Genomic DNA, 12,245 nt, shown 5'->3' with positions numbered 1-12,245 from the left:
GGGGGGGGGGGGGGGGAAGGGAAGCGGAAGAGAAAAGAGGTGAGACATGAGCACGGCCGCCTTGAAGTGTCTTGGCCCCCCACTTTCTCAAAAATGTACTCCCCCCCACCCCCACTCCCGAAACCCACGCCATGCTCCAAAAACCAAGCGATGGTGACAGCACGAGCCCAACGTGGCCGGGGTTCTGTCTGACAGACGACTTTGCTGCCAATTCCTTACGCCAACCGCTCACCCTACCTCACCCCCCTCCCTGCAACTCGCTAAAACCCCCAGCTGTGTGGGTGCGACTGTGATCACACCTCACAATACCTCAGAGATATTAGATTGCAGATGCTGGAGAATCTGAGATAACAAGGTGTAGAGCTGGATGAACACAGCAGGAAAGCTGATGTTTCGGGCCTAGACCGAATTTTCTGAAGAAGGGTCTAGGCCCGAAACGTCAGCTTTCCTGCTCCTCTGATGCTACTTGGCCTGCTGTGTTCATCCAGCTCTACACCTTGTTATCTCACAATACCTCAGCGTGGCTTTGGGCAGGGATTCTGCCTGATTAACATCTCTGGAATATTCTCACCACAGCGCGCAACACCGTGACTAAGCATCGCCCGGGCAACCTGACGGTTTGGCAGTGGACAGAGGGAGCATCGATAACACACAACCACCAGCGAAGCCAGACTACAGGCAAAGCCTTGTAAACAGCAGAGAACAAGGGCAGACACTGGCAGGCACTTTCTGCACTCACCTCTTGTGAACCAGTCCTCTGATAAACAGCAAGAGGAGGCGACAGGAGGCACAGAGAAAGAGAGCGAAAGAGAGTCGGCAACGGACACAACGGGAGGAAGAGAGAGAGCGAGAGAGTGAGTGAGAGGGAGAGGGAGAGACGGAGATAAAAAAATTAGCAAATCACTCAGTGAAAGTAGCAGCAGCCAAGTGGGTGGCCAAGCCTGACCAGACACAGATCAGTAACTGAGCAACAGCTCCATGCCGGGAAACTCGAACCGGGATTTACATTCCAGCCTGGGAGCCTGGTCCCACATTCCCCAAGCTCTCTGCCCTCTGAATCTCCCTTCCGCTACGGAAAATTCATTCGATCGGAACCCATTTGTGATTGAATCAAGGCCTGCACAATCCCTTTCTGCACTCAGAAGGGGACGAGCCCAGCCTCTCCACAGGTGGTGAAGCCTCTCATCACTAGGCCACATCCAGCTACAGAAAGGGGTGGTCAGTTGCCCCTGGTCTCATCAACAGGTGGCCAACAACTGGAAACCACCGCAGTGACAGGATCGAACAGCGATCGCCAAAGGGGAAGCGGGTCTTAATAACCCCCGACTGACATCGATCAATAGAAACCGTCTCCTGCCAACCCCTGTCGATCTGTGCTGTGCAGGATTGACCACCCAGAGTCAATCAAACAGATAGAAAAAAACTCAACAATACGGATACATCTACACACATGCGCGTGCAAAAGTTTGTTTATAGACCCGATAAGAGTGACATCGTTAACACACTGTGGTAATTCCCACCATCCACGTCCCAAACCCAGGGTCTCCACAGCTTTGACATGTCGCTCAGACAGAGGCACCAACCCTCAACAAACCCAAAGCTCCCTTCTTTCCTGCCCCTGCCCCCACCCCCATCCCCGGACATACCCACCACCCCGATGCTTGTCAGCTCACACCAGACCTCTCCGAGTGCAGCAGCTCACCAGCTCCAAGCCCCAGCCCTGACGGAGGAGGCCATTCGGCAGACAGGAGGCAGTAGCCTGTGGCCTTCTCTCTAGTTAGACCTGCATACTCCGACAGCACGAGGGCAGCTCAGGGAACGAGGGGCAGATAAAGGAATTCCCTGCAGCTCAAAAGCAGCTTCCAAATTCATCCAATGAAGACCATCTCACCGGTCCCGTATGCAAACCTCCCCCAATCCCATCTTGCCAACCGATATAGCCCCCCCTTCAAACGACCATCTCGCCAGCCACAGATCCCCCCTCCAAAACCATCTCACTGACCCCTTATCCCTTGCAAAGACCATCTCTCTAATCCCATATCCCTCCCATCAAAGACCACCTCTCTAATCTAATACACTTTCCATCAAAGGTCGTCTCTCCAGTTCCATAACTCCCCGATCAAAGCCCCCTTCAGGATTTTGGATGGAGACAAGGAGAACAGTCTTCCCTCATTGGAATGAGGATCTTTGGAACTCACTTTGCAGTGAGCTGTGGATCGCTACCCACAGTCCTGAAGGAGAGAGGCTCCGAGAGACTGCAGGTCAGTGAGAGGCAAACTCTGTGCAGGGCAAGATGTGAAAGGGAGAATCACACTGCACATCCATTAGAGGTGACCTGAGGAGCTATTACCCCCACCTCAGCCACCATCATCGTGCCCCCTACCCATCGCACACCAACACCCTCCTAGCTTCAGTCTGTGTCACCCCATTGACCCTTGAACCCATTACCTTTACCCTTCTTGCCCCCAAAGCAGCTGGCCTTGGGTTGGGAAGATCCCGCGGGCGCTGAGGGGCCACCCACTGCCTCCTGGAAGCGGGCCGCATCTGGGATTTCCTTGTGCACCTGGAACGAGAGGTTGCGCAGCAGGCACACGCAGTTCTCCACGAGCTGAAACACACAAAACAGTATCGACAGGAGTGGCCAGTGAGGACAGAGACAGCCCCACATTGATCCAGCTCAAACTCCCTCAGCGCTGACCCTCCGACTGTGCAGCACCCCCTCAGCGCTGACCGTCCATCTCCCTCACACTTTAACCTTCAGTCCCATTGAGGTTGGTTGGCTCGCTGAGCTGGTTTCTTGTTACACAGACGTTTCGTTACCGTGCTGGGTAACATCCTCGGTGCAGCCTCCGATGAAGCGTCGGTGTTCTCACTGAAGAGCCATTCTCACCCGAGGACTGAACTACAACTACAGGGACGCCAACAGAACGGAATTCCTAGCCACACTGGAAGCCACACTAAAGACCAACAATATCAACGAAGAAACACAACAAACGATAAGACAGAACGTAATCCCGACACTAACCATAAGGAGCGAACTCAACACCCTCAACACATTGGAAAGACAGGCCCTGGATGGATTAAAGGAGGACAAGAACATCACAATACTACCCGCAGACAAAGGGCGCATGACAGTGATACTGAATAAAAGGGACTACACCTCCAAGGCACAGGCACTGCTCGCTGACGGAAACACATACCGGCCAGTACAAACTGACCCGACACCGCAACTAGGCAACAAAATCCTCTACACGTTAAAAAGTCTCAAACAGACGGGGCAGATCAGCAAAGCAGGCTTCTTAAGAATGAAACCCGAAGGAACCAACACACCCCGATTCTACGGCCTCCCGAAAGTGCACAAGCCGGAAGTACCCCTTAGACCCATAGTCTCCCTGCCAGGCACTCCATCACACAGATTAGCCAAGGAACTACAAAGGAGACTCAGGCACCTAGTCAACAAGTCACCTCACTCCATCCACTCAGCCCAAGAATTTCTCAACTCCATCAAAGACATAAGGATAGACGATGAAGAGACCATGATATCATTTGATGTCACTGCCCTATTTACACCAGACATACTACTATCAAGGGAAACAATGACAACACTACTGGAACAAGAGCAAGACCTCAGTGAAACCATCTCCACAGACAGCATGCTCAAACTATTGGACCTATGCCTCACCACCCACTTCACCTTCGACGGCCAAACATACAAACAAATCAGCGGGACACCCATGGGATCACCCATCTCTAGACTCATAGCAGAGGCAGCGATGCAAAGACTGGAAAGGACAGCCCTTCCACAAATCCAACCTAAACTATGGATATGCTACGTGGACGACACCTTTGTCATCATTAAATGGACCAAATTAGAGGAGACACACAAACTTATAAACAACACCCTCACCGGAATAAAATTCACCAGAGAGGAGGAGAAGAACAAACAGCACCCATTCCTGGACGTCATGGTAGAGCACAAGACAAACGGGGAACTGCAAACGAAAGTACACCGAAAAGCCACACACACACAGACCAGGTACTGAACTTTAACAGCAACCATCCCAGCACACACAAACAAAGCTGCGTGCGAACACTATTTAAATGGGCAAAAATACACCGCAGCAACACGGAACTACACCAAGAAGAAGAATACCTCTTCCAGGTTTTCAAGGATAATGGATATCCAAAAAACTGGGTCAGAAGATGTCTACACGAATAACATCAGGAAGATACTACACGCCCCGACACACTCATCACACTACCCTATATCAGGAACACGTCGTGACTCACCACAAGACTCCTACAACTGCTGGGCATCAGAGTGGCACACAAGCCCACGTCAATCCTAAGACAACTGCTCACCCGAACCAAAGACCCACTCCCCGCCATGGACACCAATGTCATCTACAAGATCCCTTGCAGAGACTGTGAGAAACACTACATCGGACAAACAGGAAGGAATCTAACAACAAGGGTACATGAACACCAACTGGCTACAAAAAGACACGACCAATACTCATTCATCTCAATCCACATGGACAAGGAGAACCAACATTTCGACTGGGACAACACCAAGATCCTGGGACAGGCTAGGCAGAGACAGGCACGAGAATTCCTAGAAGCCTGGCACTCCACAAAGCATGCTATTAATAAACACATTGAACTCGACCCCGTATACATTCCACTACGAAGGAAAACCGGAAGCGAGGCAATCCAGCTCAACGGACCTGAGTTTAAAAACCAGGCAGGAAAACACACCGACGCTTCATCAGAGGCTACACTGAGGACGTTACCCAGCATGGTAACGAAACGTCTGCGAAACAAGAAACCAGCTCAGCGAGCCAACCAACCTTAACACCCACAACCCGAGCTACAAATCTACTCCGAAAACTTCAGTCCCATGTTCTCTGACCTTGCTGTCCACGTCCTTCTGGTCTATCTCTGATTGGACGATGTGCATCAATGAATCGACCAATCCGCTGCATTCCCGCAGTTTCTGGCGGGCTTCCTTTTTCTCTGAGCTGACATTCCTGTTACAATGGCGGTGTTGGAGGAGGAAGGGGAATCAAAAGAGGAGAAATCAATGACTGCCCCACAAGTAGAGCCCAACCCCTCCCCGCGCCCATTTTCCCCAACGGCAGGGATACCCTCAATTTCCTCTGGAGGGTGGGTGCGGGTTGGGGGTCTGCCTGTGTGAGAAAAGAGACGGAGTGCATGCGCACAGCTCCGTGTGTGACTGACAGCAAGAGCGTGTCCACGAACGCACGTGGTGGTGAAATCGGGCAAGTGGGATGAAACAGCAACCTTTGACCCTTGGCAAATGAGTGCCGAGGGTTAATGACAGGGTCCACTAAGTGAAGGACAGGGTGTAGAGGAACACAGCCCAGCCCCATGCCAGGGAGAGATCAGGCTGAGAGAGCAGGAAGGGTGGGCGGAGCCAGGCCCAGGCCCAGGCCAACCCAAGGCTCCAGGCTTCAGGCCCTGGCCTACCTGAGACAGCCGGCGGTGTTGGTGAGCACTCCCTGCCATTCCACGTGCCGTGGCTTCGAGTCTTCGTTGGGCTCCTGCTCCCAGCCGGAATGTGGAATGATCACCTCGTCACACAGGGCAGGGACCGCATGGTCAACAATCTCCATCTTCACCGCGTCATGGGAGGAGAGATTCCACAGGGTACCTGGGACACAGACACAGACATGGTGGGGTGGGGAGGCAGAGAGCAACAATTGGAAGGACAGGAAGAAAGGGAGAGAGATAGAGAGAGAGAGAGAGAGATAGAGAGAGAGAGAGATAGAGAGAGAGAGAGATAGAGAGAGAGAGCATGCGTGGGAAAGGGAGAAGGGCAGGGAGAGTTGGATAGGAAAGAGAAATAGAAGAGACAAGAGAGCAGAGCAACAGAGGAGCAGGGTACAGTTAAAGGGACAGACAGACCAACAACAAAAAAAATGAGACACGAAGAGGCAGGAGAGAGAAACAGAGAGAGCAAGAGCAAGAATGAGGAAGTCAGGGAGGGCCCATGAAACAGAATGTAAAATATCTAACCCCGTGCTGTATCTGTCCTGGGAGCATTTTATGCTGACAGCGGACATAAAATGGGCGACAAGCGCAGTTGGACAGTCGTCGCCAAGGGAGCACCGCGCAGTCGGACTTTTTGTGAAGAGATCATGACCTTTGCTGGAAAATCGTGCAGTGTTGTTGTTGTTGTTGATGGGAATCCGAGGGATTGCGGTACCACTGGAGGACAGAGTCGGCCAGAGAGGATCAGACAAAAATGAATGCCCTGCGTTGGAGCTGCAGTGGTCATGTCACTGGGCCAGTGACACAGATGCCCCCGGCCTGATGCCCGAGGAACCCAGGTACAAATCCTACCTCAGCTGCTGGAATTTAGACTGAATTAGATCATTAACGTGAAACAGAAAAGGGGTCGACTAGGATGCTTCAGGGAGGGAAACCTGCCACAACAGAAACTGCTGGAAATGCTCTGCAGGTCTGGCAGCATCCGTGATGAGAAAATCAGAGTTAACGTTTCGGGTCCGGTTACCCTTCCTCAGAGCCTGGCCTGGATGTGACTCCAGAGCCTGGTAGAATTGGAGGCGGCGATGGCCTGGTGGTATTATTACTGGACTGTTAACCCAGAGACCCAGATAATGTTCTGGGTTTGAATCCTGCTACAGCAGATGGTGGAATTTGAATTCAATTGAAAAAGTCTGAATTAAGAGTCTCATGCCAACCATGAATCCATTGCCGATTGTCAGAAAAATCCATCTGGTTCACGAATGTCCTTTAGAGAAAGCAACTGCCATCCTCACCTGGTTGACTCTTAACTGGCCCTGTGGGTGAGTAGGGATGGGCAATAAACGCTGGCCTGGCCAGAGACGCCCTCTACCCATGAGTGGGTAATTCCTTGGTGCCAATCCCCTTCCCTGCTTGGACAGCACCCGCTTGACTCCGCACCGCCTTCCAGGCAGCTGTGTTCCTGCTCCCACTCCTGCCGAATGTACAACATTACCCTCCCCACTCCCCCTACCCACCTTCCCAGTCTACATACCGGTAATGACTTCATTGAGGTCCATGTCTCGGGCTTTGCGGAGGAGGCGGACCAGGGAGGGGATGCCATCGCAGTTCTTGATGGCCTTCTTGTTGTCGGCATCGCGGCCGTACGCGATGTTCTTGAGGGCCCCGCAGGCAGCGTGGTGAACCTCCTTCTTGGGGTGGTCCAGCATCTCAACGAGAACTGGGATGCCCTTGAGGCGCCTGACCTCTGTCTTCAGCTTGTCGTTGCGGTAACACAGATGCTGCAGGTAGGCTGCGGCATTGGCCTTCACCGCGTCCAGCTTGTAGTTGAGCATGGCGATGACCTCGGGCAGCTCGGGTTGGCGCCAGGCCATGGGCTCCTTGCGGCCGCTGTGCAAGCTGGCCATGCTGCCCGCTCGCTCTTGCTGGGCCAGTGGTGCCCAGTAGTAGGTGTCGTGATCAGAGCGCACGTCGTCGGCCAGTGGGTCGTCGAAGCTCCTGCTGTTGTGGCAAGAAACGAAAGAAAGACAGAAAGGAGGAAAGAAAGCAAGAAAGAAAGAAAGGGTGAGCACCAGCACAGGGGGGAGGCCCAACAACCCCACTCCCACCACAGCACTCCGCCAAGTCCCGTCCCCCACTGCCAGGCCTCCTCCCCCCTTGCTCACACTAGAAAAGGTCACACTTGAGCACAAGGGATTTGGGACTAGAGAGACGGGGGATGCAATGTGAGGAATGGTACTCTAGAGGATGGCCATCAGTAGGGGAGTGAAGAGCCTAGAGAGATGGGCTTCGACGGAGGGTTAGGGACTGGGGTGGGGTATGCTCGACAGGAGAGCTCAGATTCCCTGTCCAATCGAATTGAGCGCATGGGAATCCAGGACTGGGCCAGGATGCGGTGAAGCAGTTTGTCAAGGGAGACTGGAAGACTCAAGCCAGTGGCCAGAGAAGAACGGAACAAGGGGGAAAACACTGGGAAGAAACGAGCAGGACCATCAGGAGGGTCCTTACGATCGTGTTAGTTAATGATAGGAGGACAGCTGTCCTGCTGTGTTAGCGGATGGGGTACCATTAGGTAATGATCACCTAGTGGGGATTTTAAATTTACCAGAAGAAACCTTAAAACCATAAAAGGTCACTTTTGAGATTCTCTCTCCATAGTAAGTGGGAAATTCAGAGACTTTTCACAAACTTACTGCGGCTGTAACAAATTCATGGGAGAGATAGAGAACTAGAGAGATGACCTACACTATCAGGGTCACGTAAAGGGAGCTCTACACTGTATCTAACCCTGTGCTGTCCCTGTCCTAGGAGTGTTTGATGGGGGACAGTGTAGAGGGAGCTCTACACTGTATCTGCGCCCGTGGTGTCCCTGTCCTGGGAGTGTTTGGTGCTGACATTGGGTATAAAAAGTGGGTTGGGGAGGGGAGGTGGGGGTCAGGAAGGAGGTGGGGAGGAGGGTTCTCGATCCAATGCTTACCTCCGGAAGTATCTGTTGCGAAGATCGGAAGGCGTGGCCGATCGCTTGGCAGTCGGATAGTCGTGTGCCAAGCCATAGTCAGGCTCATCATAGCCCACGCTGCGGTCATCATCCTCCAGACCGTAGGGTTCAGAGTGAAATCTCTCAGGGTGTGACTGGTTCAGATTGAAGTTACTACCACCCCTGACCTGGGGCTGGGCCCCGTAGACATCCATTCTGCCTGGTGCTCGCTGGTAGCTCTCGATGGGGGGCTGGTAGCGCTGGTCAATGCGGACGCCACGTGACAGGCTCCCGTAGCTCTCTGGGGCCAGGTCTCCGTATGGCACACGCTGGGTCGGAGTCTTCCCGTACACCTCCTGGTAGGAGTAACCACGCGGCACTGTGGAGCTTCCGTGAGGGCCCAGGTAGCTCTCGCCGTTACTCCGGAACTTTCTGTCCAGGGTCTGAGTGTAACCCCCCTGTACTGAGGAGCCATCCAGAGAGAACTGGTCACTCGGCATCTCATGGACCATCCTGGTGGTGACTGTCTTAATCACTTTCTTCACCTGGAACACAGGAACAGAGTTACACCGGGGATGAAGGCGGGGGGGGGGCAAGACAGGGAGGGAGGGGGATGGGAGGTAACAAGGGAGGAGAATGAGACACAGAGAGACGGTGGAAGTGCTGGGCTCAGGGACTGGGCCCATGTCATTGTCATTGTTATAGTCTAAATCAGGCCTCCCTTTCTGTCTCCCCCACCCTCCCACCACTTCCTGTGTCTCTCTCTAACCCCCCTTCCCATCTACCTCCCCCTCCGCACCCCCCCGCCCCCCCCCCCACCACCCCAACCTCCCCAGTCCTAATGGTGTCCAGCTTATTCAGTCTTGTTGGAGCTGCACTCCTCCAGGGGAAATGGAGAGCATTCCATCTGACTCCTGACTTGGGCCTTTGTCAATGGCAGACAGGCTCTGGGGAGTCAGGAGGCGAATTACTCACCGCAATATTCCCAGCCTCTGACCTACCATTGTTTGGCTGGTCGAGTTCGGTTTCTGCTCAGTAGCTGACCCCTGCACCCAGTAAGACGATGGTCACTGACCCTCCCCTGCTGAAAATAGCTGGATTAGCAGGCAGGACCTAACTGGGAGACCTGGTCAGTATGGACGAGCTGGACCGAAGGGTCAGTTTCCACACTAAGACTCTATACCTGGCTGGTCTGGGCCCCCCTCTCTTCTCTCAAGACGTACACAAGTCACTCACTGTGGTCTCTGTCCGGCGAGTGGTACCATCCTCATCCGTTTCCACGGAGACAACGGACGGAGCGTGATCGGGGTCCTCCTCCACAGTTACTGTCTCTTCAATGTACGGGCTGGGATCCTGCATCATAGTGCCAGCGCTGCGTGGGAGCTGGTGGTCCTGGAGAGACGGTAGTGCGTGGAGAGATGAGAAATACTCACGCTAGACCCTGCTGCCAATATTCTGCCTGGAAATTAGTCAACCACTACTACACCCCAAGGCCACACTGCATGTGGGCAGGCCCAGCAAGTGGCGTCCAGGCTCCACTTGGGCCTAGTCCAGAGTTAGCTAGATTTCCTACCCCAGTGGAGGACTGATCGCCCCTATAGACACACAGTTCAAGCCCAGGCTTCACTCGGGCCTAGCCCTGGGCTGGCTGGATCTCTTGTCCCAGGAGGGGACTGAGGGTCCTTGATCGATGCACAGAACAGGCTCAGGCTCCACTCAGGCCTTGAAGTGAGTTGGCCAACTATCTTGACCATGTCAGTGACTGCATGCACCCTCTCATCACACAGGACAGGCCCAGGGTCCGCTTGGGCCTAGTGCTGAGTTAGCCTCCTCTCAAATTCAGGACACGATTGATCTTCACTCTGGGTAAAGAGAGCCTTGAAAGGCAGTGGCGAACAGAACTTTGTGATGGGACCTGAGTGAGGCTGGCGAGGGAGAAACCTCACCACATTCTACCTCCACCCCCTCCTAACACTGACATCAAGGTGTGCACGCATTCTGGAACCTTCCTGAAATCAACAGCTCTGACATACAGAGCTACTCACAGCCCGAAGCTTTGAAAGACATTCACGGTGAAAGGACAGCCCCTTTTTTATTTGGAACCTCTGTAGGAAAAACTGCTGTAAAAATTCCGCACACAGCAAGATCCCATAAACCACAAGGTTACGTCTCCAGATCAGGTTTTCCTTCATTTAAAAACGCAGGTCAGCCCAGCTTCTGGTGCTGCTCCTGGCATACCCTCCTGCACTCTCCATTGAACCAGGGTTGATCTCCTGGCGCGACGGTAATGGTTGAGTGGGGGATATGCCGGGCCACAAGATTACAGATTGTGCTGGAGTACAATTCTGCTGCTGTTGATGGCCCACAGCGCCTCACGGATGCCCAGTCTGTGTTGCTAGGTCTGTGCGAAGTCTGTCCCATTTAGCACAGTGATAGAGACACACAACACGATGGAAGTTATTCTCAATGTGAAGGTGGGACTTCCATCTCCACAAGGACTGTGAGGTGGTCACTCTTACTGATACTGTCATGGACAGATGCATCTGCAGCTGGCAGATTGGTCAGGATGAGGTCAAATGTGATTTTCCCTCTTGTTGGTTCCCTCACCACCTGCTAAGACCCAGCCACGTCCTTTAGGACCCGGCCAGCTCGATCAGTAGTATTGCTGCCAAGCCACTCTTGGTGGTGGACATTGAAATTCCCCACCCAGAGTATATTGTGTCCTTGCCATCCACAGTGCTTCCTCTAAGTGTTGTTCATGGAGGAATACTGATTCATCAGCTGAGGGAGGACGGTACATGGTAATCAGCAGGAGGTTTCCTTGCCCATGTTTAACCTGAAGCCATGAGACTTGTTGGGGTCTGGAGTCAATGTTGAGGATTCCTAGAGGAACTCCCTCCCGACTGCATACCACTGTGCTGCCCCCTCTGCTGGGTCTTTCCTGCCAGTGGGACAGGACATATCCAGGGATGGTGATGGTGGTGTCTGGGACATTGTCTGTAAGGTATGATTCTGTGAGTGTGACTATATCAGACTGTTGCTTGACTCGTCTGTGAGACAGCTCTCCCAATGGTGGCACCAGCACCCAGATGTTAGTATGGAGAACTTAGGGTTAACCACCTCCATTTGTCCGAGCTGCTAGGTAAATGTAACGTGTGACACCGTGACATTGGGTGTTGGGGGGTTGGGGGTGTGTGTGCAGTGGAATAGTGCTGTTTTACAGCCTTCAGAACCTCTCAGTCTGAAAGGCGAGGGTCTGAGACAGGGCAGACTGTGACAGCAGTGGGGATAGAAGGAAAGATTGAGAATTACACACATACCTGGAATCTATTCACACACGAGTCAACAGGAAGCAAGCAATCTCTCTCAGCATTGCCAGGACGTAGTCCGTTTTGGGTCTGGTGTTGATCAACAGAGAGAGGGAGTAAATGGGGAAAGGGGGCGATGAAGGGGAGGGAGGAGAAGAGAGGGGAGAGTTAACAGAAAGACTGGTCAGTGTTCCCTTCATCAACAACACTGCACAGATTACACAGCATGGACTGCGATTGACACACCTTGTGCCATCAGTCCTCACTCACCATCTACTGCCTCCCTCCCAATTTCTCAATTAGACACCCCACTGGGAAATCCTCACTGCAACCAGAATATATCAGAGATTCCAGTCCCGGCTCATCAGCTTGCCCTTGGCCACTCGGTCACTCACACTCTCACAAGGATAATGAATGGGCTGCTCTTGCAGAGTTCAACGCCTGTTGAG

General features: G+C 53.1%; 1 protein-coding gene across 1 annotated transcript in view; it reads right to left on the bottom strand.

Moving 5' to 3' along the window:
• ctnnd1 (catenin (cadherin-associated protein), delta 1) overlaps nucleotides 1-11,884 on the bottom strand; it is a 12,917-nt gene extending 1,033 nt beyond the window's left edge. Inside the window, exons 1-8 of the mRNA XM_048620755.1 lie at nucleotides 11,809-11,884; nucleotides 9,725-9,880; nucleotides 8,489-9,033; nucleotides 7,046-7,512; nucleotides 5,491-5,674; nucleotides 4,913-5,030; nucleotides 2,449-2,608; nucleotides 740-757 (exon numbers count right to left, since the gene is read on the bottom strand). Coding sequence (XP_048476712.1) covers nucleotides 740-757; nucleotides 2,449-2,608; nucleotides 4,913-5,030; nucleotides 5,491-5,674; nucleotides 7,046-7,512; nucleotides 8,489-9,033; nucleotides 9,725-9,850 — 1,618 coding nt within the window. The 5' untranslated portion in view covers nucleotides 9,851-9,880; nucleotides 11,809-11,884. The remainder of the gene's footprint in view (nucleotides 1-739; nucleotides 758-2,448; nucleotides 2,609-4,912; nucleotides 5,031-5,490; nucleotides 5,675-7,045; nucleotides 7,513-8,488; nucleotides 9,034-9,724; nucleotides 9,881-11,808) is intronic.
• Between the last annotated feature and the right edge of the window lie 361 nt (nucleotides 11,885-12,245).

The sequence above is a fragment of the Rhincodon typus genome, chromosome 48, assembly GCF_021869965.1.
Source record: "Rhincodon typus isolate 14 chromosome 48, sRhiTyp1.1, whole genome shotgun sequence".
Lineage (NCBI taxonomy): Eukaryota > Metazoa > Chordata > Chondrichthyes > Orectolobiformes > Rhincodontidae > Rhincodon > Rhincodon typus.
This window is presented reverse-complemented; position numbering and strand designations above follow the sequence as displayed.